The 27789-nt window shown below is 48.7% G+C and overlaps 1 protein-coding gene across 22 annotated transcripts; it reads right to left on the bottom strand.

Moving 5' to 3' along the window:
• Positions 1 to 1547: 1547 nt before the first annotated feature.
• Positions 1548 to 27533, bottom strand: PCBP2 (poly(rC) binding protein 2). Of its 22 annotated transcripts, none has more exons than XM_074935405.1 (15): positions 27438 to 27531; positions 24346 to 24481; positions 23370 to 23393; positions 23234 to 23266; positions 22668 to 22784; positions 19287 to 19418; positions 18321 to 18449; positions 17419 to 17493; positions 15463 to 15549; positions 14502 to 14543; positions 13226 to 13298; positions 12757 to 12795; positions 11601 to 11656; positions 10554 to 10723; positions 1548 to 1928 (listed from the first exon to the last, which is right to left on the bottom strand). In XM_074935405.1, exons 2-15 carry the CDS (start codon positions 24412 to 24414, stop codon positions 1892 to 1894), a joined length of 1083 nt encoding a protein of 360 aa, XP_074791506.1. In that variant the 5' UTR covers positions 24415 to 24481; positions 27438 to 27531; the 3' UTR covers positions 1548 to 1891. The 22 variants fall into 22 exon arrangements, with proteins under 22 accessions (XP_074791506.1, XP_074791507.1, XP_074791510.1 ...); XM_074935406.1 differs by having other exon boundaries at positions 11601 to 11653; XM_074935388.1 differs by lacking the exon at positions 1548 to 1928 and adding an exon at positions 7155 to 7500 and having other exon boundaries at positions 27438 to 27533.
• Between the last annotated feature and the right edge of the window lie 256 nt (positions 27534 to 27789).

The raw sequence follows: 27789 nt of genomic DNA, 5'->3' as shown, positions 1-27789 counted from the left end.
CAGAACTGCACCCAGGCTGTTCCAGGCATTGCCTCTAACAGTTGCAGCCAGGAGTTCCTGTAGGCCAGTGGGCGACAGGCAGCCAGACCTGTAACCCAGTTGCCATGTAGCTTGCTGGCTGTGCATGAAGCTCTCTGTACAGCAGCTTTCTCTACAAGGGCAGTTTTCTAGCACTTGGGGTGGGGGGCAAGTAGAGCAGCTCCAGGAGGGATACCACTTGGTGGATTATGAGAACACTCAGCTCCATTTGAGAAGGTGTTTAAAGCTGCACCCAGCTAGTCCTGGTGCATTAGAACCTTGAGCACTGCATGGGGAAGATCTGATGAGCCTGAAACCAGCTGGGCATTTTAGTCTATAGCCTCTTGCCTGCAGCTGTCAGATGCAGCCCTCACCCAGACTTCACTCCACAAATCCCCATTCAGGGCTGCTTCCCAGAGAGCTAAGCTCTTCCCTCCAGCCCACTGTCCTTAACACAAATCTCTTCCTCCCCCCTGCCCCCATTTCCAGGGGGTGTGGAGGGGAGACAGCCATGGGGAGCTCCCACCCTACCCCACTTTGGTCATTCTTCCTGTGGAAGGCAAGTTCACTCCCTCAGGCGAAGCCATACCTCAACCAATTGGGATACCTGTTCTCTACACCTCTGACATACATCAGTGTAAGATAGCTCCTGGATGTAGTCTGTCTGTATGGTTCTACCACTGCTAGATGAGTAATGACACCACTGATTTCAATTAAAGACCATTTTGTATGGAAAGTGCTGGCAGGTGTGTTATTGATGCAGCAGGGCTGGGAAGGATGGTACCCCACTGGCCCATGAGTCTCCTTGGGCCACAGCTGGCAGATGAAGTAGGGGCTAGCAACCGGGGCACCAGAGGCTACCAAGCTATTTTCAGTATGGCTGAAGACAGAAATCAGAGTTTTGGCATTTTAGGCCTGTGCTTTGCTGGAGCAGGCAAGTCTAGCCCTGTTCTTGGGGTGAAGGTGAGTGGTGTTAAGGCCTGTGCCCTTAGCCCCAAAAGGGCAGATTTCCTCCCTGAAACTGACAGCACAAGGCTATTCTAACTGGAGAGGGGTGCAGGCCACACCCCAGCATTTAAAACCAATGTTGTTTGGGGGAGTAAACCTGTCAGGAGGCCTTGCCCTCCGGCCTCACCTCCCTCAAGGGGAAGGAAATGAGCATGCAGTGTATGGTCTAGCCCTGGATGGGATTCTTTAGCTAGTGGTTTAGCTGAGACTTGCCTTTGGGTCTCACCCCCAGCTGTCTAGCTATGGATTAAATGAGAGCTGAAAGTGGGGTTCACTCCTAGCTCTGGGACTGTTGCCATCAGATCCAACACTCCTACCCCTTGAGGGAGAGATCTGCCAGGTAAGCCGAAAGGAGCTAATGTCAGTGCACAACTCCTTCTGGCTTCTGACATGACAGCACAGGACTCTGCCGTGGGAATGAATCCTTTACAGTCAAATGAGCCCAACAAAAAAAAAAGTCAGACAAGGAAGATCAATTAACAAAAATCATCCAGTTTCTATTCACAAGGAAAAGCTCCAGTCCATCTTTTTATTTTTTTTTTTTGAAAAATTTCCTGACATTACAGAACTAAACTGAAATGTATTAATATTCCACTCTTACATTTCATGACAAAACAGAAAAACTTCATGAGCCAAAAAAGGGAAAGCTTATAAAACTAGGATGTGACTCAGCATTTTACCAGCTGAACAGAGAAAGGAATTAAAATGCTGTAATTAAAAAAAAATCAGGAGTGGATGGGTAAAGCGCGTAGAAACTGAAATTTACAAACTAGTTAAAACCTGGAATCTGACCTGCTTAGACACTACACAGGGGCTCATGGGCATGAACAGCAGAAGGGGTAATGAGTGAGGCGTTTGCACTGTCCTAGCTGCTTCCCATTCCACCAGTCTCCGAAGAAAGCCTGGAACAAAGCAGAGGTGGTACATTTAATACAGACTTTGCCTAGGATAGTGCATGTGCTACATATGAGATGTAGAGAGGGATGACATCTCCCACCCAGCTACATCCAACAGCTCCAACCCACACCAGGTCAACTCTAGAGGGTTAAAGCTGGGCTCTGCTTGGGCATCTTCAAGAGATTAACAGATTGGGACCTGTTTGGGAATCTAGCCCAAGCTGTGGGTGCTGGTGTCAGGCTCCCAAAAGCCAGCTACTTGAGCACTATCCGCCCCCAGAAGCCAAAGGTCCTGTTGTACTAGGCACGTCATGACCAGGCCTGTTGAGGTTCTTTCTCCAACACTGCCTGGGGATGCATGGAGACCTTATGGTAGGGGCAGGTTTGGCACTGTGTAAGGCTGTCACAAGAGTAACTGCATTGAGTGGCCAGTTACAAAGAGTGACAAGAGACTGGGCCACACTCCAGCAGCTCATTCCTCTGAAAGAGCAGAGATGGCACTGGATTCCACACATCACATCAATGCAGCCTGCACAGCACTTTGAGCTGGGCCAGGCCCCTTTTAGGGCAGTTTACAGGCCCCGCTGGTGCCAGGAAACAGTTCAGCAAAACCTTCCTGAAACATGCAACAAGGCTGTGGGGGGTGAGTGTCAGGAACCACAGCTCCAGGAAGCCTAGAATGCCTGCTGCATAAACTCTCAAACTAAACTGGGGAAGTGGCACTGCATCAGAGGGCTCCTGACAGCCTTCCCCAAGAGCAGGCTATCTTGCAGGATTGAACCCTGGGCACCTGCTAGTGTCACCAGGAGTCAAGAGCTCTGCTGGGGTTCAGGGGCTAGTGATGCAGACTTGAACCTGCATGTGGATTAGTTTGCATTAGAGGGATCAAGGAGGGAACATCTGGAGGGGGATTAGCACAACCAGATGAAGCCCCTCCCCCACAGAGGTGCTTGAGGGGTAACATTAGCCAACTGCATCCCTGGGCCACTGGTGATCACTTCTCAGCTAGGCTGAGTAGCAGCAACAGGGACACTGACTCCCTGGAAGCAAGTCCTCGAAGTCTAACCAGGAAACAGCACAGGAGAATTGTCCCATGTTGGGTCCTAGAAGACTAGAGTGGAGAAACTCTCCCAGCAGCCAGAAGTCCAATCTAGAAGTGATCCTGGATGTCGGTCTCTGCTAGAGACCACCTCTGTGCCAAGAGCATCTGCCTGCATCTATCCCCACAGCCAAGCCAAACAGCAAGTCTACAATGACACATCCCTATTCCCCCATCCCCAAAGACAGACCACCTCTCCCCCACCCCATGCAAATTCTACCATCACATTTTCCAGCCTGGTAGCTGGAGGAGCTGAGCAGTAGGCACATTTAGATTCTAGCTAGAAGGGGTGGTTTGCAGAGGACTTTGCTGTCAGTAGGCATTTGTTAAAGTGACAGGAGCTCAGCATCTCTGAACCATCAGGAGAGTTAATTTAGGTGCCAGCCTCGAGGCACGAGGGCTTAATACTTTGGCCTTGTCTATCACAGAGTCATCGCAGCAAGTTTATTCCTGCCAAGTCCGAGCCGGGCTCCGTGGGGAAAAGGGGCAGACCCTCAGTTTGTCACAAGCCAGCAAAACTGACAGGTACAAGTTCCTTCCCCACCATGTCCAGGGCAAAGCTTCACCACCACCTTTGGTCAGGACAGGGCTTTATTCACTAGTTTGCCATCTTTTTCAAGTCAATGTAGGCAGAAGATGTGGCCATGGAGTAACCACCACCATGAGGAATGACCACTTGAAGCTACGCTGGAGTGGAACCAGCTAACGCCTCACATCCCCACCCCATCCTGTGAGGGGCTTGGCTGTGAAGGGCCAGAGAGGAAGGGAGTATTGCAACTTGGTTTTAGCCAGTTGAGTTTAACCCAAGTCAGGCAACTTACCTTGGTCTGACACGTAAGAGTCTCCAATGCTAATACTAGTTAGTGGAGTGGCCTGGCCAGATCGAAGGAGGCAGATGGCTCCATGCAGAAAAGATTGGATAGCCACTGCTTAGTCCCAGGGACTAGGATTAGTTTCCCTTTCAATACAGGGGCAGCCAGGATAGTCAATGCTACAGTGGCAGACATTTGTACTTCAGGGAGCACACAAGTGATGTGGCACTTTTTCCACATCAGCCAAAGAGAAATCTAACTATGGAGCAGGCAAAGCGGAGCTGCCCTGTTCAGTCACATCAGCACTGGGTCTTGAGGGAAGTGAAGTTTGCAGGTGTCCCAAATGCTCAAGTGTATTTCATGGACAGGTTGCTGGTCTCCAGGGACAGACCTCTATTGTAGGGGGGGAGGACCTGGACCCTGAACAGTGGCAGGGCCTTGCTATGTTGCTCTGGGGCGGTGGTAAGGGGGAGACCCACCTAGTTTTTGGCAGGCAATTCAAAGGACGGCTGGGCACCTACAGGCTAGGGCATTTCCTTGGGGCCCTTTGGACAAGCTTCTCCCTATGCCGCATGACATCTGGAATGGAACAAAGCGATCCCCCCCCATGAGATTCTGGCCTCCAGCTTTGATGGAATCAGCAGGGTCTCCACAAACATGTGAAGAAGCCCTGTAGTACAACTGCTAGAAACAATCCAACTGAAGGCTGCCTTCAAGCCAGCTGGACAGGGGAACTGGTCTCTGCTGACAGGAGACTTCGAGGCACTTCAAGTACATGGAAAGGGCAGCTGGGGATTGCTGGCTCCCTGGGAAAGCTGTGTCAAGAGGCAGCAGCTCCCTGTACCACTGAAGGCTCAGACAGAAGCCAAGACTGAGGGCTCCAAAGCTGGTCCTCTTTCACCCCAGGTGTATGAAACCCTCCCCACCCTCCTCCAAGGGGAGCCCTTAAGGGCCAAATTTCAGAGCCCAGCACATCTGGGTGACAAACCCTTGGCAGTCGGATCCCAAGCTCTTACTCATGTGGGATAGAACCTCCCAGAGTTCAGCCCTGATCAGAGCAGGTCTGCTCTTCACCAGCCCTCCCACTGCCTACCCAGCTGCTGAGCCTCTGGCACTTAGAGCGTCTCACCTGCAACTCAAAGGCATTGGCAGTTTTACAGGGGGAGGTGAGGGCAAGGAGAATAAGTAACTTGCCCAAGGTCAGAGCAAGTCAACAGAAGTCACCTCCCCACCCCTAGTCTGCTACCCTGCCTCTGTTTCCTGGCCTAACCTGCACTGCAGAAGCTGGACACCCAGCCTAGGACAGGGCAGGGGAAGGGAGGTGGGAGCAGCCAGATAATCTTTAGTACTTTCCAGCACACCAGATAAAATAGACTCTACAGGCCTGAAGTGGGTAAAGAGTGGAGAATCTTTACTTAATGTGGTTACACTACATTACAGAACAGTGTAAATTACAGCTGAGTTAAACTACCGCAGAAGTGAATAACCGCCAGAGGATCTGTGCTAGTCAAGAATTAAGGGCTCAGCAGGCCAGCTTGGAGATCCAGGGAGCCCATTAACTGCTTCCACCAATGGGATCGAGCCAATCCCACCTATCTCATAGGCAGCTGCACACTGGACTCCAGACTGCCCTAATCCTTCCCCCAACCACCCCCTACACTCTGATACTAACAGTTCCATTTTTATTCACATGACAATCTAGCAAGTTCCAAGCAGCACTGGTCAGTCACATGGTTGCCTCAGGGTTTAGTTTCAGAAGTGCCAGACAGCCCACTGAAAGCCAGCCTCTGAAGGGTTACGTGTGGCAGCCCCAGGCTACTGAGGTGGTGACCTGGGCCCAACAGAGGGGAGACGAATTCTGCACCTTTGAAGGGAGCAAGACTCACTGAACTACTGTAACAAAAGGCCACGGGCCACCACCAGCTAGTAGCCCCTCAAGGAGCACAGACAGCCACTTTGGTCCCTCTTCGCCCTGGGATGCATCACAACACCTGAGTCACAGGCCAATAACCTACAGAGCAGAAGGAATGCTAATGGGTCACTTCCAACTCCCAGGGAAGGCAGGTACTATGAGGGAAGGAGTGTCCCAAGTCAGATTTCTCTATTTCAGAGACACCAAAGGTATGCAACAGCTGTTTCCAGACTGGATCGCCCAGTGCTCACAGGTATGAAATGGCTCTGGGACAATGAATCAGAGGCAATTGGTGCCTTTAGGGTCTCAAGGCACAAGGCCTTTAACCAACAGCTGGTTGTGGTACAGTCTGCATGTCTCCAGCTGTACCATTTATCTTAGCACTAGTACAGTCTTGTTTGGTTCCTGTTCTGTCTGGGATGGGGGAATCCTGTGGCTTGAACCTCCAGGCCTCCCAGAGCCATTCTGTGCTTTATGGGGGTGTGAGCAGAGCTGGTGGAATTTTGTAAGCAGAGTTTAGGGTAGGATTCCTCTAGAACAGTAGTTTTCAATCTGGGGGTCTAATTCCCAAAGAAGTCTGCACTCCATTCAAAACTGTAGGGGTCTGAAAAGGAAACTGTTCAAGACCACTGCTCTTGAACAAATTGTTTCAATGACAAATGGCAATTCAAAACTATGCTGGGGTGCTTAACTGCCGACCTCACAAAGAGCTAGAGGACCCAGGAGTTCTAGCTCCCTGCCCTTGAATACGAGCATATCTTCCTCATGGTACTGATTAGGAGAAGTGTGGGGTACCAACATCTGCCTCTAAAGGCGGTCTAGGAATCCCCCCCCATGGCCATGTTAATCCAGCAGAGGGGAGGGGATTTACATTTGATCTAATTGCTCAACTCTGAACATGGTTAGAGTCCGACCAGTGGTCAAGGGGCATGCTGACAATTGTCAGGTGCACAGCTGATTTGTCCCTATCACATGGGGAGGTGTAATTCCTGGTCCCCCCTCTCCATTCCAGCACACATCAGCTATCAGAGCAGATACTCTGTGGCAACTTTATTACAAGTACAGACATCAGAGACAGGTTTGGCTGATCAGCCTCTTTAGCAACTTAACCAAAATGCAGTAATTGAGATTTTATTCATTAAACAGACCCTCCTATCACATTTTCTTCACGTAGCAATGCAAACAAGCTACTAAAAGCAACAGCTACGACTACATAAAATCAAGGAATTAAACAGATCACTAGACTCCAGGACTTGTTAAATTGTCTCTCGACCTACTGAAGGTCACCAGCAAAAAGAAAACTCCATTCTAAGAAATCACAAGCTCACTTTTTTTTTTGAAGTAAAAAAATTCTTCCAAGGCTCCTCTACAGGATCCCCAGGCTGACACCAATCTGCTGTTCCTTTACGGTCACAAGCAGACACTCAATAAGGAGAGAATCTCTGTTTTTCCGGTTTCAGTTTGTTAGTAACACATGGCACAGCTGAGGTGGTGGAGGCACCCTTAGCAGCAGACACAACATTTAGAGCCAGGAGAGGGACGGGTTTCATGCCAAGCAGACTGGAGACACAAGGGGCGGTCGGAAGAGGGTTGGGGAGGCTGGAGGGTGCGTCGGAGACCCCTGCTGTCGCAAGCGAGGGGGTGGTGGTGGAGGAGGAAGAAGAAGAAGGGGTGGAGGGTTGAGAGAGGTTGATGCTGAGGTGATCGGGGATCGTGACGGAGGCTGTCTGGGAGGAGGGTTTAGCGCTTTCTAAACTGTAACAGAGGAAAAAGGAACAAAAAAAAGGGTGGGTGGATGGGAACACCACAAAAAAGCACAGGAGACAAACAGCTTAAATTGCATGAGCCTAGCCTGGAAACTTGAAGCACACCCACTCGGGGTTCTAGCTAACAGCAACTCAGTCTCCTCTACAGTCTTGGAGCATCCAGCTTAGCTAGCGCCCGGCTAAAAGTTAAGTCTAAAACACAAGTGTGAGTCTAGGTAACTGATACGCAAACTGGTTTCCCATCTTGTACTGTACTCAAAGAGGCAGGAGAAAAGTCAACTGGTTTAAAACTGAAAGATGCAGAGCAAGCCTTGTACACTAAGCCACTTCCCATGCTAACTAAAAATATTCTGTAGTTCAGCCAGCTATTGGCCTGATGCAGGTATCACTGGGCCAAATTCTATGCAGGCAATTAGATTAATGGATCACAGAGGTCCCTTTTGGCTTTAAGAGCTATTCTAGTAGCTCAACTGCTTTAACATCTGGACAGATGTAGCTTCTAGGAGCTGGGATCATGTGGAGTCCTTTTCTAATAAGACCCCCTCAGAAGTATTTTGAAAACCTGCAATTAAGTCTACAATCAAGGGTTTACAGCTTAGGTAAGAAATACAACACACTGTTCAGAAGGCACCATCATTTTAAGAAAATTGGGAACCTCAAAAGAATAAACCTAAAGGCATTTTTTGATTGACTGAGCAACAGAAAAGCTAGCAAGAAAATCAAGTCAGGTTTTTTCCTTTCACAGAAAAAAAGTAGAAATCAATCCCACCTCTAAATGGTCTGGCATCAACATTAAGCACTCCATACTGACCACCTTTAAAAACCAATGTTCAGCTGTCACTGATCAATTTAAATGTGACCTACAGAAACAGCTACAGGAAGGGAATTGTCTGCATTTGCTAGTATGTTACAGCAAAGCCAGTTTTGCTGTATTGGATTCATGTTTGTTTTTAGATTTGGAGAGTTATCTGAGACAGTTTACATACTGCAAGATTTTCTGAAGCACTGCAACAGAGCAGGCTTCCCAGCCGAGACTTCCTCCCATGGCAGACAGACAAAAGCCACCTGTTTTTGCTCATTAGAATTTTTCAGTTCAAGATGCAATAGATAACCAGAATATGCCTGTAAACAAAAAACACTAGAGGCCACTCACTGGCTACCCACTAACTAGCTAAAGAGTCAAGTCTTGACAACCAAAGTTTAACTGCCATTAAAAAACACAGCCCTAGAACATCTTGCTTTAATATAATCTGTAATCCTGTTTCTCCAATTGACTAATTTAAAAGGCCTACATTACTAAAGAGCGGCTTTTCCGGATGCCCAGACCCCAGGTCAAATCCACCCCTGGCCCAACTCCCGAGTGGCATCAGTTAAACACACTAATGTTCACTGGGGCATCTGCAATGGTTTCATACCTCATGGCAACAAGTGCTGCTTCCCTGAGGAACTTCAATTGCTAGGCTGCACAAGTGCTAGGGGCATTCAAGTCAGCCCAGAGACAGAGCAAAATATTTTCCCTACTGAAGTCAGTGGGCAAGACTCCCATTGACTTCAATGGAGCTGGGATTTCACACCATCAGTAGGGGTTGGTACTGGGATATTTAAGTCCTGGATCTTTGTTTTCAAGCAAAAATCCACGTGAGCCACCAATCAATGTAAAGCAGCAGCTGCTAAATCTCCTCCAAAAGGAAAAGGTTCCCTTCCCTGCCAAACATCTCAAACAAACAGGGTCTGAATGCCTAGTTCCTATAGGAGGGGATCCTATTTCATGTCAGAGTTCTAGCAAGTACAAGCTGGGGTCAGAGATAAGCTGTGCCATGTGTCACTGTGGTTGACTAAAGCACAGAGTACCCAAAAAAACAAAACAAACAATCTATGGAAGTCTGGCAGGGCTAATGGCGGAATTTAACATTGCCAGAGCTCATGGTTTCACCCTGTAAGAGCTGGGCCCTAGACCTACATAGCTAGAGATCCTAGGCTTGAGCCTGGCTTTTAGTTTGCAGCATAATACAGCTGCAGCAGGCTGCACAGGAGGGAGGGAATCTAGGACATGCATGCCCAGCTGCTCTGCCCTAGGTTTTTAATTAGGGAAGTGAGTTCTCCATTAAGCTAATGCTTTTTACTTTAGTCTTATGAGATCTGACTAGCTGGAGAGCTGCAGAGGGCCAAGTGCCAGCTCAGCTCTTTGTCTGAGCCTGTGGAAACCTGCAGCAGACTTATGCTGCAGTGAGTGAGGACACCCGAGAACCGCAGACCTCAGCAGCAGCTTGAAGCTAGGGTGGTTACAGATGGCAGCTCAGGGAGGGAAGCATTGGCAGGAAAGTTCCTAATGCACAGGCCTCTCCCAGTAGCCACCAGTGCAGTAAGGAGCTGTGCAGTGATCTCAAACTGAAGCAAAGCCACAGCAGCAGCACTGGTTCCATCGTTCTTCCTTTTTAAAGCTGCTAGCCAAGAACTGCTGCTAACAAGTGTTTACAGCTCAGGAGAGCTTCCGATCACAGATTTCCTTGACTGGCACATTACCAAGCTGACCCCATGTTAATGAACCCAGGACACCGGCACAATAAAATATACGATCAGACTAATCTGTTTCTATCCTTGCCACAAGACACAGGAGGCATCTTCCTGTATCTCCAGCTACCTGGTCCTCCCCTAAATATATCCCAGCCTGGCTTACTGGCAAGGAATAACTGGGCCTGTTAGGGCTTCAACAGCTTCAGGAAAATATCAGATTAATCCAGTTTGGCTAATCTTGTCCTAAACTTTCCACATTCTAAAAGGAAATTAGATCATGGAGGCAGGGGAGCTGGGTTCTCCAGCAGTTATGGGGGAGGAAGGAATGGTGCACCAGAAGTGTCAGTGATGTAAGTGCTTGTATCACTTACACCCTCTGCAATACAAGGAGTACTGCTCCCAAGAGCTACAATCCAACCAGCTGAGCAGACGAGATACTGACATCGCCCTAGTTTAGAATGCAGAATACTTTAGTCATGCTGCCCCACCCCCACATGCACTTAGACAACCTGCTGTTCAGAGACTTACCTGACATTAATTAGATACTGGGCCAGGCTAATGCTGGCTGCAGATCCAGTTATGGTAACCTGCCTGTCAGTAGATCCTTCCACTGGATTGGCAATTTTGATCTGCGCCCCAGACATCTGGCGGATCTCATTGATTTTGGCGCCTTGACGCCCAATGATGCAGCCAATCAACTAAGGGAGAAAGTGTTTCTAGTTACAAATTAGGTCAGCCAAGAATGAGGTTTAACATGCTTATTTCTTCAGTACTAAACCTGAGGACACACCCTCCTTCCCCTGCCTTGGGCACAACTCTCACCATCCCACAGGTGAGAAAACAGGCAGTGAGGTAAGGTCCCCCACTGAACCACAAATCCCAATTTCCAGGCCCCTGCTTTAGCTGCTAGTCCCATGATGGGAGAGTTTACCACTCGTGTGTTTTGCCAACCTCTCCTGTCCTCAGTGTGTTAATTGTGAAGCTGTACAAAGTGCTATTTTTGAGTCTTGCAGCCATAAAGGCCATTTAATAGCACCCCTACTTTGGGGCTAGAATAAGGAGTTACACAGCTCTGGAGAGAAGATTACACCCTGTTCTTGCAGAGTATAATGTACTCCAATTGGTAGTGGTTTCAACTAGCTGTTCCCTGCATACACAGGAGTTCTGCTGTATGCATCACTTTGCAGAAATCACCCATTCTTGTGTTACCTTAGAGAATGGGTGCTAGACACCTCAAGAGACACAGGTTAGACACCAGGGGACCCCTGAGACGCAGGGGCAGCTGGAGCAGAGATATCATCTGTCTTTAGACATGATACCTCCTGACTAACCTGGGTGCTGTAGAACAACCTGTATCAAGAGAATGTTAGAAGCACTGATCAGAGGCCTGTTCATTTTGTTTGTGGTTTTGTACAGCAGGCCAGGAAATGCACAGCTGTGCACACTCCACTTCTAATGGAAGATTCTGCAGGACAGCTCTGGGGAATGGATGCAATTTGCTTTCAGATCCCAGCATGGATCCGGACCTGCTCTGCCAGCTGGAGATCCCCCAGGTGCTGCCTGTGGGATACTTACATCATTTGGAATGGTGAGTTCGTGAGAAGTAGTTTGAGCAGATGCATCCAAACCTGCTAAAAGACAGGAAGAGACCAGGACAAGGTTAATACAAGGCAGTGGGGTGTCCTGCTGCAGAACAGACACCTGACCAGCCAAGCCAGCATTTGCTGCTGGAATCATTGCTATCTTGAAGACTGTTTAACAGGAAGGGAAGAGCAAGCTGTAAGAAGTTACCCCAACCCCACACCACAGTCCCCAAGATGTACCACCACAGATCTTCCTTCCGGTCAGGACAGTCACAGAGCAGCACACTAGCCACATGGGCTCCAGTCAGTCATGTGGCTCCCATGCCCGCTGGAACCAGGCCACCCTCAATTGCTAGCTTTGGAAGTGCAATGCAACCCCTCCCCCAGGACAGCACTGCAGGGTGACACTACTCCAGTTAGCTGGGTGCTTGATGTGGAGTCAGTCTGGTGACAGAAGGGGGAAAGCACACCCTGCAAAATCTCACCCTCAACAGGCCCCTCCCCCCATTTCCAATAAGGCTAAAGGAAGAGTCCAAACCAGTTGACTGCCAGCTGTGGCTATCACTAACACCCTTCAAGCTCTTCTCCCCATTAGGGTCTTGCTTTTATATGCAGTGTTGAAATAAGGGCTTGAAGCCTCCAGACTTAAGGGATCACAGCAACAGCCAGAAAAGCAAAGCCTGCCCCCCCCCCCCCCCACCTGCACATGGCCACTACATCGTGACCTTGAGGGTGCACCACCAGGAGTTGTTTGAAGCATCAGGATCTGCCACCAGAGACAGGAGATGAAGACTAGTGACCTGATCCAGTCTAGCAACAACTATGGAAATTCTCCTCCCCAGGAGAAGGAGGAAAAGGTTAGGAGGCACCACAAGCCCACAGCTTTCTAGAGGGGTGGGTTAGCCAGACACTGACTGATCATTCCAGGAAGTTCTGCTCTCTGCTGGAGAGATTCCAGCTGGCTGCCTTCTGGGTGGGGAGGGGAAGAACAAAGTGCTATCGAGCCAGTCAGTACCTACATCCCTTCCCAAACTCCTTCAGCCCCCTGTGTATGTTGCTGGCAATGTTTTGTTTTTTTTCCAAAAAAGGCAAACGAGACTGACCAGTATTAATACACAATACTACAGATTTTGGTTTTTAATCATTACCCCAATAGCCTTTCACCTCTGGAGAGCTGGATTCAATGCCTGTTAAGATACAAGTGACAATGAGTTTGGTGGTCTCAGCCTAAAGCCTTAATGGACATCTTAGCCATATTACACATGACACAAGTTCAGTACAATCAGCAGTTGACTGCTCAGGACTGGAATAGCCGGAGGGGAGAGGATGTTGCAGCAGGTCAGAAGGGAGGTGCAGTGGCAGAGCTGCGGAGGATGGGGTGAAGGAAGCAGCAGGAAGGCCCTGCCTGTTTTATGCCTATCTAGCACTCAAGCTGCCCCACTCAATCGTAGGGTCAACCAGAGAGATTTGGCGGAATGGTTACCTGGTTTGGACACACATTAAGACACACTAGCGAAGATTAAACCATGAGGTTGCATTACAGCGAGGCCAAGCGGTGGCTCATGGGCTGTGCTTGGGCCCATGCTAGCGTACAGAAGAAATAGTGAATTTCCATACCACTGAATCCAGTGTTGCCATGAGACATTGGAAAGTGTGACTGTTGCATTGCCAACTGGTGCAGCTTGGTCAGCTAGAGGGAGAGAAAGAAAAGGTTGGTGTCAGGATTTTTACAGGTTCAACCTGTCTGGGAGTCAGTACACATTAAAAAACAGAAAACAGACATGGACTCGCCCAAGAGGCCCACCCCCTTGGGGGCAGAGGAGAGAGCTGGGTAAGCAATGCTTTCCCTGTGCAGAGATGGGTGCAGAAGGGAGGAGGAAAGCACTGCATGTGCAAAAGCCACCACCCAGTCCCAAGTGCCCTGGTTAATTGAGGACAGCTGCAGTAATTACAACAGGAATGCTCCAGAGACAAGCACAAACAAGTGAGATAAACAGACAGGATTGCAGTGGTGCTTCACACACCATGCAGGGGTCTTGTCAAGCATTTGGAAGGTAGAGGTATGTTATGAAGGGAGACCAGGATAGAGTCAGTGTTTAGCCTTCATATCCTCCCCATCCCCTGATCACTAATTCCTAGTAGTCCAGCTGTTTCTAGTTACCTCTTCCCTGCCCTAGCCCCTCCTTGCTCTAAAATATGCCATGAGCAGAGATCAGCCTCTCATTAACCCTGCCTCTAGAAAGTCAGGAGCACATCCACCTAGCTCTGCACCTAAGTAATAAGGAAGGGTGACAGGTAGAAGGGAGATGCTCACACAGCAAGTCAGGACACCAGGACAGCTAGAGTATAACAGCTTAATCGCTCTGCTAAAAATGGGAGTTTTACACTTCAGGCCCAGCATTAGCCAGTCTTCCACCTGGAGAGTCATTGCCCCTGCCCTGCAGCCACCCCAGCAGAAAGGATTGATATTTGATGCATTTAGCATCATGTCGAGACAGCTGCTACTCCCCCTCACCAGCTTGCTATACCAGGTGTCCCATGCCCTGCCCTGAGAACCACAATGACAGTATACCATGCTGTTTGTTTTGTTTCGCTTTCTCTTTACAGGCTTTGCTCTGTGCCAAATTGGAGAAGGGGAGAGCTGGAGCTTGTGTGAAGCGCCAAGCTCAGGGTGTCTGTGTGTATATGTGTCACACGCCAGGAGGAAAGGGGGACAGATCTTAGATTAGTTTGAAATGGACTGAAGGACGTGCAAATAATTTGAGGGAGTTTTTTGGTTTAAAGATCAGATTTGATTTCAGACCAAGCTGACTGCTAGCATTGAGAAAGCATGGAAAAATTTTGGAAGGGAGAAGGGGTGGATTTCAAGACAAGAAGTGTAAACAAAACTTACATCTGGCTGTGGAATGGCATACTGTCCTTGAATGGTATAGGCCTACAAAAGGAGGAAAACAGTCCTATTAAAAACCATCGGACAGCCACCCAGTGACAGACAGATTTCAACTAGCCAGGAAGCCAGAGAGCCAAAGTGGAGAATTGTTTTTTGGGGGGGGACAACGACGACAAAGGGGACATAATGCTGCAACAGGCAGTTTCTAAAGGGATGTTACTTGAATAGGCCATGTGTGGAATAAAGGCGGGGGGGAGATGATCTGCTGTGTTGCCCCCCCTCCCCAAGAAGAGTCAGACACAAGAATAAGGGTTGGTTTCTTGGTGAAGATGTAGAGAGTGTGTAGTGGAGAGTCAGACAGTGCTTCTAACCCTCCTGCCCTGCACATACACCCCCACCCACTCCCAAAAAAGGGAAAGAGCTCTATTCCCTTCAACAGCCATGATTTTGAAGGGCTTTTTGGGAAAAAACCTCCATTCACCCCGCTTTAAATTCTCACTACTCCACACACCTAAAAACAGCACTGGACACACTACAGCTGAAGGTAATGCTGGGAGCTGGCTAACAATGCTAGCTGATGCAAAAGGCATTCAGGAGAATGAGGCAAGAGGCTGACCTGCTGGTTCCATGTATTTTTAGATTAAGGGGGAAGAAAACCAGAGTTCAGATGCCTACTGAAGCTACCCACAGATGGTCAGTCACTGTGCGGGGACTGGTTGGCTAAAGGGAGGACTTCTCACTTCCACATCACTGCAAGAAATGCAGCCCAGGCCGGAATTGACCAAGTTGTTACCATGCAACAGCTGCTGGGTGGCCTGTGTGGAGAGGCTGGTGGCCTTAATCCAGTTCCCAGTGGACAGGAGTCCACAGCACAAAAAAGCCACTGCAATTTTTGCCACCCTTGTTGGCAGTCTCAGAGAGGCCAAGGATTGAATGGGCCATGGAGACTGAACTCCCCTCTCACCTCTTGAGGTGGTCCCTCCAGGTCAGAGTTGAGGCACATTGATGGGGCGGTGTGGGGGTAGCTTGCACTGCCGCTGCTGTACCTGTCCTGTGGATAAATTAGAGGACTTCAGTCTCCAGGGCTGTCAATCCGAAACCTTCCGCTAATATGAAATTCACACAGAAATTACTCTGGTTTAGAGGGCTGACCCTGTGCTAGACAAACTTATGGTTCACTCTGAGCTGCAAGTTAAGCATCACTGCCACTGAGAAGCACAAACACCACCACGAGCTTGCCAGGGAGCCAGTCCAAATGTTAGTCTGGCGCTGGGTGCGCCTGGTGGAGCCAGGGGAAGAATGCAGCCGCAAACGAGCCTGCTCCTCACTGCTCTAGTGGCAGGGCACTCACATGCCTCAAGGCTAACCGCCAGTACAGTCCTCTGTTTGCAAGAGCCAAAGAACTGGGCCACAATATCTTCCAATCACCTCCCGTGGGCCATTCCACTGGCAGATAGCTGCCTAGCCAGCTGCCAAAGCCTTTGGAGAGCAGGGAACTGAATGGGGGATGGAGAGGAAAGGGAAGGGACCGAGGCGAGGAACAAGAACATGACAGAACTGCTCCCAAACTCAGCCTGTTGGGCGAACAGTAGGCTATCCCAACACACATGGCATATTCTCATGTAGCTCTGGTTCTAGGGAAGAGCTCCTGTCTCACTATGCACCTGCTACCTCAGTTACTTTGCTGTATTTTCCTACAGGCACCACTATTTCCTAGCTATATATGCCTCTGCTCCACACAAGAAAGCCCTGGGCATTATGGAAGGTTTTTCTTTTAAACTATGCAACTGCTACAGGCTCTGGTATTGTATCTGCCTTATGCAACCCTTTCCAGTGTGGAGGCACTGGCTGTGTTGAAGTGCAATCCTCTGAGTATTACAGTCCCAGCAACCTCAGGTGTATTCTCAGGAAGTGGGATTCTGGGGCTTCCCAAGGCCACACCCACCCTGACCGCCCACACAACTGTCTGCCTGAACTGGTGGCCAAGCTATTCACATGTCATTATCTGTAGGACAAGTCTGAAACATCAAAATGACTGAAGTCACAGAATCTGCCTGAATAGGATTCTTTCAATCACGGTTTTGAAATTTATGATATTAGCATTGAGAGGCTTCAACACCATCCTGTCTTGTTAGAAGGCCTGTGCTACTGGTAACAGCCACAAAAATGCCTTGCTTCATAGCTACAGCGAGCACTCAACTATATGGTCACATGCCATGGCATAGTATGCCCAATACATGGCATGTTTTAACTACCAACCACATGAGCCCCTGGAGGCATGGTGCTGAAGGTGGTCATGTGCCCTCCTGAGTCAACTTGTTATAGAAATGGCTAAGACCCCAGTGGTCTTGCTTGTTTCACAATCTGACACCTGCATAATCTGGTGGAGTTGGGAAGATCCTTCCTCCTCCCTGGTTGTTATGGAGTCTGACTTATCCCTCATTCCCCAACGGTTCTCTGTTGGAAACATTAACCCCTGCTGCTTCATTCTGCTGTATATCAAGGCTTGCCACCCAGCTAACACCAAATTTCAAACAGCGCCCCAACTGAAGATGTAAATCTTGTATTTAGATGTTCAAGCTGTGGTGGTTTGTCTGAATGCCACATACAGGATTTGGACTGGCTACTCAGGCACCAAGCTTAAAAACTGTTTCCCATGAACCTTGTCACCCCTTCTCCAATAACCCTTTCTGCTCCTCAGAGTGTCCAACTCCTACTGGAAGTCAGAGGCTGCTGAATGTTCAGAGCAGCCTCCAGAAGAATCCAACCAAAGCAGCAGAGGTAGCTCTATAGTGGCCAGGTAGGCAGCGTGGCTGACAAGCATGCACAGAGTGGGCTGATGTGTGCTGGCAATGTTGCAACTTGGTAGGTCACCTTCTCTCCCGCACCCTATGCCCAGCAAGTAGAGGAATGGCCTTACCTGACCGCCTGCAAAGATGACCGGAGAGCTGGATGGCTTGGGTCGGTATGGGATGGTAACACCCTTCGGGGGAGACTGGGTTACAGGAGAGTTGGAGAGGAAAGAGATTAGACTCTAGAGAGACTCACTGGTACTCACAGCTAAGGACTTTCCCAAATGCTTAAACATGAAGCCTCTACTTTATACTCCTACACTTAAAGAAAGCAAAATGCCCAGATCAGGAGTTTTAGAGACCAGCCTTCTAGGAGATGGAATGGTCTAAAAGTCCTGTCAGTGGCTCAGGTGGTTCAGATTCTGGGTTAGAGCAACTAGTTACAGCAAACAGCAATTCACTTCTCCCTCCTCCCAGCCCTGGTGTCTATGTCCCAACACCCGGCCAGCTGCAATAGGTATATCCTCATGTCAGAGCCAGCCAGGGTATTAGGCACTAGCCTGGTGAGTAGAAAGTTCTGGCTGATGTGGTGAAGCCATGATTATTGCTGTGTGGTGCCACTTGTCTAACTGGCACAGTCCGGCAAAGCCAAAGACTCCTGAAGAACTAGCTTCTTGACAAGCTCATCTTAACCTTGGTATTGGCATGTCTGTCCTAACTGAACGCTTCTGCATTTCACCTTGAAAGCCACAGAGTGACCCTAAACCAATAGGCAATTCCTCTCCTGCCCCTACAAGGCCCCAGACGCCATTTCAAGTGGGACCAGTTTCTCTGCAGTCAGGTAGGAGAGTCCAAGTCAACTTCTGTTTCATAATGTTGTTGGCCACAGAGTCCGAATACAAGGCTAATGGCATCTAGATTGTCCTTTGCCCCTCATTAAGCTTCTAGGAACAAACATGGAGATGCCACTTTGCCAACATTGTCTGCCTCTCCACGCAAAGGAAGCTAGCAGCTCATCCCTGGGGCTTACCTCCAGCATGACCACACAGATCTGTTTGACGCACTCGATGATGGACTGTGGTATCCCAGCAATGGTGATAGCTCTCTCAGTCGAGTTGGGCAGCATGTCTCCTGCCACCTGGACCTGTGCCCCTGTGCTCTTAAAGTTTAAGATTAAAAATAGAAAGTCAAGCACACCACTCTGATCTCATGGTATCCAGTAGCAGCAATGAACCCCATGCTTTCAGTTCTACCCTCCCTCTGCACAGCCTAAAGTGGTTTAGTCCTGGCTGGAATTATTCAGTCATCAGAACCCCAGGGCCAAGAAAAACTAAAGCTAAAATTTGCCTTGATGTGCAAGTTGACATGTGTCTATGAGCAGCGAAGCTGAACTGAATTCATTCTTTGGTGTCCGTGACCTGGTGGTTCACGGCATTGGGTGGCACATGAATGCTGGACAACCTTAATCCTCACGTTCCCTTGCCCCCGTTTTGCAGGTGGGGAAGTGGAAGCACAGAGGTTAAATTAATTAGAGTCATTCATCAAGCAAGTGGCAGATCTCGGAACTGAAACCCAGGAGTCCTGCATCCCATCCCCCTGCACCAACTAGGTCAACTCCCCCCCCCCCCCCCCCCCACTGCTTTAGAAAGGAGGATTCAAGTAATCAGGCTGGGACTGGGGTGCAAACATAGCTGGGGGAGGAGGGGATCTTCAACAGCACCTGACTCCACTATGCCTGGCTCCAGCCACTGTATTGGTCTCAGTTTCACAAGCACTAAAAATATAAGGTGCTTTTCAAGGCAGGATGATGCCAAGTCTCTACTATGTAGTATTCAACCCTGCACTTATGGCATGGGGAGGGAGGAGCGAAAAGATGCCTCTACAGAGAAAGCTCCTGCTGTTGAACAGCAGCACTGTTGCTACTACTGGTGTTGAAAACTCCTCTTCAAAGCAAGACCTACCCACAAGAGACTAGTCAGAGTCAGAAGGTGCAAACCTCTCTTATCTCCTTGATCTTGCAGCCTCCTTTTCCAATGAGGGAGCCACACTGGCTGGCAGGTACCACAAGCCTCAGGGTGACAGGGGGCCTGCTGGCAGCTGTGCTGTTGGTCATCGAGCTGCTGATGTCCTGAAAGGATAAGGAGATACTCAGAGGGATGCCTTGGGACTGCAGCATTTAGCAAGTTAGCTAGTCTACCCAGTCTCAGTCCATCATCTGATTACATAGTGTAGTGCCCTGCACTCGGAGGAGCAGGATCCCTGTATTAAAACTGGGATCACCCACACCTGAGGTGAACAAGGGGAGCCATTTCACAGCAACGGTCCAGTTCAAGAAACTAATACCCTATTGAAACCACTGGGAGATGTGTAGGGAAGACAGTGTAATTAACCCTAACTGGAGTTTAGCCTAGACACCTGCCCTTGCAAGGAACACCATGGGCTCTTCAGTGACCCATGTGAGGCACCATCCTGTTGGGCACTGCCAATCACAGGTTTTCCCTTGGAGGTCTCCCATCCAATGCTGATCAGAACAGACCTGGAGACTAAGGAACTCGAATTGTTTAGCCTAACGAAATGCAGGCTGAGGGAGACAGGATTGCTCTATTAATATATCAGAGGGATAAACATCAGAAAGGGAGAGGAATTATTTAATTCCAGAGCCAATGTTGGCACAAGAACAAATTGGTAAAAACTGGCCATCAGTAAGTTTAGGCTTGAAATTAAACAAAGGTTTCTAGCCATCAGAGGAGTGAAGTTCTGGAAAAGGAGTAGTTGGGGCAAAAAACTTAACTTGCTTTTAAGACTGAACCTGCTGTGTTCATGGAGAGGACAGTATGATAAAATTGCCTACACTGACACATGGCCCATCTGTGACTGCTATCAGCATGTATCTCCAGTGGCTGGAGACGGGACACTAGGGAAGGAGGCCTCTGAGCTACTACAGACAATTCTTTACCAGGTGTCCAGCTAGTGGGGCTGACACATGCTCAGGGTGTAACTGACTGCCATATTTGGGGAAAAATTCCCCAAGTCAGATTGGCAGAGATCTGGGGGTTTTCCTCTGCAGCATGGGTCACTTGCTGGTTTCAACTAGAGTAAATGGTAGACTCTAACTTGAAGTCTTGAAATCAAAATTTGAGGACTTCAGTAACTCAGCAAGAAGTTATGGCCTACTACAGGAATGTGTGGGTGACCTAGGTCAGACTAGATGATCATGCTGGTCCCTTCTGGCCTTGAAGTCCATGACACCCTGCTTAATCTGACAGTATAGCCAACAAGTAGTGGCTAAAAAAAAAATCACATCACATACTTCCACCTAACTGGGAACTGCATTCTCCTGCTCTGCATAAGGGCATCAGACAACAGGAGTAACACGGAAAAAGAATAAACTCATGTGCCTTTATACCAGCTGCCAGGAAGTTTGAGTCACCCTAAAGCACTCTTGTATTAGCTGGAGATCAGCTGCTCCCACAGAACCCAATGTTCCTTAGAGGAACTTTAAGAGGACTCCAAACATGTATCTGGAGACACCTAGGTATTCAGATGGTTACAATCAAGAGGTTTACAGCTTAAAAGCTACCAGGGTGGATAGAAGAGCTTTGGCTATCATATTGTGAATCCTGCAGATAAGGATTCCAGTTCAGTATCAAGCTACATGAGTATGATATGGGATCAGATCACCGGCTAGTCCCAAAACAGCCTCTGAAGAATAGTTAACCCAGCAATTATATAAAATAACTGGTGTTTGTAGATAGGAGGCAAAGAGGAGCCAGCAAGGAAAGCAGCAGTAAGGAGGCCACAGCTTTACCCAGAGCTGCCCTCTCTCAGGGGTCTGAAATTAAAGCTAGGAAGCTCAGTTCTTTGTTTGCATTACCAGAAACTTTGCAGTGGAGTTCTAGCCCTGCAATCCAGTTATCTGCTCCCTTCTCTATTAATCTGACCCAGGCAGCTGCACACAAATGGCTCCTAGGATTGTCAAATTATGCTTAATAGCAGCCACATCAGAGCTGCATGTTCCCATCCTGGTGACAGTGGGACATTTCCACTGCTCAAGGGCAGCAGTTCAGGCTTTGCAAAGCGAGCCTTATCCCAGGCACAGGGCCAACGTTCTCAGGTTACTGACACGCAGCTACTTGCTAAAGGCTCATGGTTTGGCCTGGGCACTGGATCTCAAAATTGAAAGTCACACACCAAGTGCAGAGCTCAGGCAAGGACAGTGCTCCACAAAGAGATAAGAGCCTATCTGGCTTTGGAAAAACCACTAAACACTGACATTTGGCTTTAAGAAGCAGCCCCCAAGCTGGCAGCCTCCCATCCTACTGAAGAACATTTGTTCCACTGGCTAGGCTAAAAAGTCACATGAGCCATCAAAGCCTTTTGCTTCAGGGCATAGCTGTCACTAGGTGTCAGGAAGAGACCTTGCTGCCCTGTGGAACAGTACTTCACTCAGTCTACCAGAAGGGAGGAGTGTTATACCCTCCGAAATAGCTGATTGACCAGGCAACCCACCAGACTTGATGGTCATCACAATACCAAATTATGAACGTACTCAGCATTCCCAGGATAAAGCTGTTCTGACAATGCTGGATACTTGAATTTAAGAGTGCTGGCTTAACAACCGTGAATCCCTGCCCCATGAATGTTATCTAGACAGATTCTGATATAGTTCTTGGGCTCAGGTCTGAATGGTACAGAAGGGGAGTGCTAGTGCAAGCACCAGAGGTTCAGGCCAGCATGGCAACTCCTACATAGGACTGAAGATGCACTGCTGAAGTCTATAACCCATGCCTAAACCCCTGTGCCCAATTCATGTTGCTCTGTGGCCACTGTTTCAGGCATGCTGGCACAAAAGGGCTCACCATTTCTCCCCAGTATAACAGACCCATACTAGGTGCAGTGGAAACTCCACCTCATCTCCACAGCAAGCTTCTGCAACTGCATCAGCTCACACACAGGTGATTTTGAAGCAGATGGGGCCTGTTTTTACACCCTTGTAATTCCGCACCCATAAAAGTGGCCCAACACATCAAGGCTGCCAATTAGGGCAGCCTGTGCCAGGGGCTGAACAGGTAATCCACAGATGATCCATGCCCCCCTTTCTCACCATGTGCTGCATCACAGCAGGGAGAGATCATCCCCTGTGCCGACAGTCCCTTCACCCAAGGGTTAGCTACCCTACATTTGATTCAAGCAGAGTTTTCTTAAGTGTTCCAGATTCAAAGTATGTTGAGTGACTGCAGCAATTCTGGCTGGCCACAACAGTGCATATCTCTACCTAAAAAAGAGTTTAGTCAACGTCTTGCCTCTAGCTAGCATAAAAGCCATTAGGTACTCCCTGACCATTCCCAGGACCCACTCTAGGGCTAGAGACACTCACCTCTTCCAGTTTGTCAATGATCATAGCAAATGCTTTGAAGATGGCATTAGTCGGTCCAGCAAGAGTGATGATCCGTTCTGGGCAGTTCCCTTCCGAGATGTTAATGCGGGCACCACTCTGGAGGAACAAAGTGAATGTAAAGAGCAGAGATGCTACGCTAATGGGACTGACACCATGCAGCACTCCCACTTGGACTGGCAGGGCAGTAGATAATGTTACAACAGTCAATAATTCCATTACCTGTGTGCAGTGCCTAGCACAATGAGACCCTTAAGTGCTACTACTACACAAATAATTTCTATTTCGTACCATGAAATCCACCCCTCACTTCGCTCATCTCTGCTCTTTTGGGCAGCCATCTTAGTTTCTATCTGCTAGATCAGTGCAGAGATTGGTCAGAACTACATTTCCCAGAACCTTTCCTCCCACGAGTTTATCTGCTGCCTCTACAACTGCAACTGTTGAATCCCTGCATAAGACTTTGTACAAGGGCCCCAGGATCCACCCAAGTTTCTCTCAACTGATTTTAAAGACCAGTTTGTGGCCACCTGCTCCCCAGAACCTACCTCTTCGCGCATCTTCTTTACAGATTCTCCTTTCTGTAGGGGGATGAGAAGAGACGAGGAAGAGAGACTGTTACATGTTACTTATTTTATTTTTACTACTGAACTGAATGGGTAAGAACTAAATTTAGTAATTTACCTTCCCAATGATGCTCCCAACCTCCTGCAATGGGGACAAAAGCACCAGTTAGTTCTTAAAGATTGAAAGACAGTTTCAGAGACACATGGGTGCAAGCTAATGGCATAAGTTCTCCCTTACTGATCAAGATCAGCCTAGCAATTTCTTTCAATAGGAGATTGTTTTAGTAAGTCTGATAAGTCTCACTGTTCTCCTAGCCAACTCACTTGTGTTTCTATAGTGACTTGTGTGTCTACAGTGATTAAAATGCTCCCTGGTCAGAAACGGAAGCTAGACACATTCAAACTGGACATAAAAAAATTATGCCGTAATAGCCATTAGAACAGTTTGCCAAGGGTCATGGGGGATTCCCATCACCAGCAATTTTTAAGTGGAGATTGTTTTATCTAACAGATCTGATCTGTTCTAGGAATTATGTGGGAAAGCTCTATGGGCTGTGTTACCCAAGAGGTCAGACTAAATGAACACAATGGTCCCTTATATGGTTTTGGAATCTATGAATCTCAGTATAAAGTGAAAATAATTTTACAATAAACATTCTATAGGGTGCTTGACATTCATCCCCTCCCGAATACACAAAGTGTTAATATCTGGTACCTTGTGAGTTTTTAATAGAACAGATACCCCCCCACCCCGACACACACACACACACACAGAAGTTCTGCTAGTTTCTTTACTGATATATTGAGATGTCAAAAACTCTGTTCCAATGGTCACTAGATATCCTTTTACCAGGAACAGACCACATGCCAAGAAGTTCCCAGCATCAAGAAGCTAATGGCTCTAATGATGAGCCATTTCAAAGAAACATTAGGCTGGCTTTATTTAGCATTATTTAAATTACTAGACTCCCATTGGGTTACAACAAAGACACTCCTATAAAGAACAGATCTTCTGATCAGACAAAAAGGGTTTCCAAGACATTTGCTTACGACCCAGTTTCACCAGAGGTATAAAGAGATGATATGCCAAGTACCTTTCCATGCATAAGTAGTCGAATGGTAAGTGTGACATTTAAACCACCTTCAATAACACCGGTGTCCATCTTGAGCTGTGTTCTGACGAGTCAGGCTTTGTCAGTGGTCAAATCTTTGGTCGCTGGGGGATAGAAACTATAACGGAAGAGAGGATGTCTCATGACATGCTCTGAGAACACCCAGTTCATCCTTGGTTTTTATTATTTACAGCAGAAAAGGCATTTTAAGGACACACCCTTTTTTACATGGCTCACAATCTATCCCAAGTATGGTGAACCCACTCTGCACTATTATTCTTCTAGACGGTTAGCTCAATCTGACAAGAGTGGGTTGTCTCGTAACTGAGTGGCATTGACAAGCTGTCAGAACAGATTTGAGTGTATTTACAGTTGTTCGTCATTTGGCACTCAACTTGCATGCACTTATTTGTATGGTAGAGACTAGTGTGTAATAAGCTTGATGTTTCCAAGTGTGTTAATTCTTACATGAGACATTTGCTTGAGCTGTTCTGCTGAATCAAGGGTATTGAGCAACTAACCTAAACTCCCCACCCCCTGGATGCCAGAACCCAAGGTTGTAAAGAGATCAGTTGTCACTTTCCATTCTCCAGCTCCCTCCCACAGTGCCTGCTAATAGCTTTAGTGGATGAGGTCTGTGTCCATTCTCCTCCCTGCTTCCCCGCCCTTCAGCCTGAAGAAGTCTTTGTATACAGCTTGCCCCAGTTTAAGGGCTTCTCTACACTTGAAAAAGAATTTGGATGAGGGTAGGGTATGAATTTAAAATGCAACAGCTACTCTAGAATAAATCCATGTGTGGACATTTTAGTTCCAGAACAAGAACATTTTATTCCTGTTTAGTTTAATGGATTAAGCTAGGCAAGAGCAAAATGAACTCTTATTCTTATAAATAGCTATTCCAGAATAACTTCATGAGCAAAAGCCTTAAGGTTAACTAAATCAACTTTAAAAAAACCCAAACATTGATAAGCTAGTTTACATACTAGTGAGCTATAACCCAGTTGAAAGCCAACTTAAGTGTGCCCACATAGGGCTTTGCACCAGTTAATTTAGTTGTTGGCTTAACTTTAGAACTAATTTTAGTTAGCTGCTGCAAGCTGTGTGCAGATGAGCCTTTAGTGTGGCAAAGCAGTGAGGTGCTAAAGTTTAACTAAAACAACTTCCAACGTGGGAAGAGCTAACCTGAGCTCAATTGGCAGAGTTGTGACCTACAGTCCCAAATCAGAACTTGCCAACTGGGCTCTACAGCAGCGCCGCCTTATTTCCAGGCTAAGGCTGTATGAAGAAAACAGACAACTAGGAAAAAGGAGGTTGTGTTCGCTCTCTATTACGACCCCAAGAGAAGTGTTTCTTGGCCCATATTTTCAAGATGCAATCTATATATAAATCCCCTTTAAATCCTTCTAAAGTAGGGAAACATTCCTACATCCTAGTTTGGGGAAAAATTCCGAAGAACAGGATGGTCTTCCAGTCTGTGGAAGAGACAAGACCAGAACCCAGGAGTTCTTATTCTCAATCCCTTGCTGAGTCCAGATGATTACACTTCTTCCCAGTTTATTGGAGGTTGTACAAGACTCATCTGACATTGTCACCACCATTAGGAATTTAAACCATTCTTTTACCAACTAAGTTAGTACATTTCTACCCAGTTCACACAAATTAACATTAACATGCTTTTCACCACGTGGTATTTTCAATTTATTAACCTTTCCTCCCCTTCCTTTCTAAACAAAAAGATTATTTTTTTTGTTCATGAAATTTAGATTATCCAGCACTAAACAGCTGATCAAAACAATGTTTTTTAAGACACTTCCGAGTTCTTGTGTAATGATTGTAGGTTAGCTAGCTACTAGAAGCTGCTAATGAGACTGCAGTCAGTCAATAGTGATGTCTCCAATCATTACTGGTGCACAGAGAAGCAATGATCCAGTGTGTAAATTCTAATTTTAGTTGGGGGGGTCACATTTCCTCACACCCAGAAACCTGAGACTTCTCCCAGAACATTTCCTTTCCATTAGCCCCACCACCCCACACAAACAATTGTGTAAACATTTCTCCTCCCCACCACGCCCCAGAAGTTATCTAAAACTGTATTTTAATCCTGCTCCTAGAGGGAGGGCATTGCAAATTGGTTTATCTTCCCCTCCACACTACATCTGAGATATACTAGGAGTTCTTTTAATTAGTAAACACTCAAAATAAATCCTTAGTCTGAACAGCCAGCTGAGCTCGTCCGATTTCAGGAGCTTTTAAAATCCTTATTGCTTCATCGGAGCCTCCATATTTTAGGATTGGACACCGGCGGGGGGAGGGCAGGGCAGGGGTGCAAGTAAAGGGGCAAAAAGCTACTTTCTACTCCCTCTAGAGATTACGCCTCAATCTTTCTACTCTGCCCTTGGAATGATTCCCCCTTCCCCGCACCGCAATACTTGCCCCAAATAGCGATCAAGGTGTATCAATTCCCTCTCCCATACCCACCCCCCAGCTTCATCACTTGCCTCCCCCCCCAGAGATGGGGGGGATTTACTCCACTCCCTCCCCCCATAATACGCCATACCCACATCAGCTCATAGCGCAGCAGGGGGTTCCGATCCGGAGCCGCCGCCTCGAGGAAGCGAGGCCCCGGGGCCTGCCGCGCGCACACAAGGCGGGGGGTGGGTGGGTGGGAGGGAGGCAGGCCTCCCACCCTGTCCGCCAACCAGGCGGACTCGATTCCCCCAAAGCCCTTCCCCCTCCGGGCGCCTCCCGCCCCCCCAGCCCCGCGGCCCAGCTCTCAGGCGTCCGCCATGTGACGCAGAGTCCCCGCCGCCTCCCTTCCTCCCCGTGGCCGCGGCCTCCTCCCCTGTCCCCCGCCCCGCGGCCTGCTTCCCTGGCCGCCTCCTTCGTGCGCAACAGCAGCGCCGCCCCTCCCCCCGCCGCACGCACGCACACACACACTCGGAGTAGGCCGCACTAGGCCGCGGGCGCCTCCGCGGGCTGACGTGACAGCGGAGCCGGGCTAGGCGAGGGGCTGGGCGGGGAGCGGGGCTAGGCGAGGCCGGGGATCCGGGCGGAGAAGCGGGCCGCTCCCTTACCTGGCGGCGGGGTGGCCGAGCGCCCGGCCGGTCGGCCGCTCCGTAGACGGAGGGACGGGGAAGGGGGGAGCGGGAGGAGGGAGGGCGGGTGACGGGGTCTCCGGGGCGGGCGGAGGGAGGAGGGGCCCCCTCGGAGGGGGAGGGAGGAGACGGGGGAAGGGAGAGAGCCGGGACGGGCGGGCGGGATGGCGGCGGCGGGAGGAGGGCGGAGGGGCTGCGGCTGCTGCTCCTGCTGCGGCGGCCTCGGCGGGTCTGGGAGGGGGAGGCGAAGAGCGGGGCGATTTCAACCCCGCCCTGACCCGGAAATGGACTCCGCCACGCCACAGAGACGCGTAGGTCAGAGCGTCCACCG

The sequence above is a fragment of the Natator depressus genome, chromosome 20, assembly GCF_965152275.1.
Source record: "Natator depressus isolate rNatDep1 chromosome 20, rNatDep2.hap1, whole genome shotgun sequence".
NCBI classification, from domain to species: domain Eukaryota; kingdom Metazoa; phylum Chordata; order Testudines; family Cheloniidae; genus Natator; species Natator depressus.
This window is presented reverse-complemented; position numbering and strand designations above follow the sequence as displayed.

Coding starts and splice junctions, on each gene's coding strand:
- PCBP2 (XM_074935388.1), bottom strand. CDS start 24,414: ATGGACACCGGTGTTATTGAAGGTGGTTTAAATGTCACACTTACCATT. Junction 18,450..19,286: donor AGATCAAGGAGATAAGAGAG/GTTTGCACCTTC, acceptor TTAAACTTTAAG/AGCACAGGGGCACAGGTCCA. Junction 7,501..10,553: donor CAGTATCTAATTAATGTCAG/GTAAGTCTCTGA, acceptor CCTCTGTTACAG/TTTAGAAAGCGCTAAACCCT.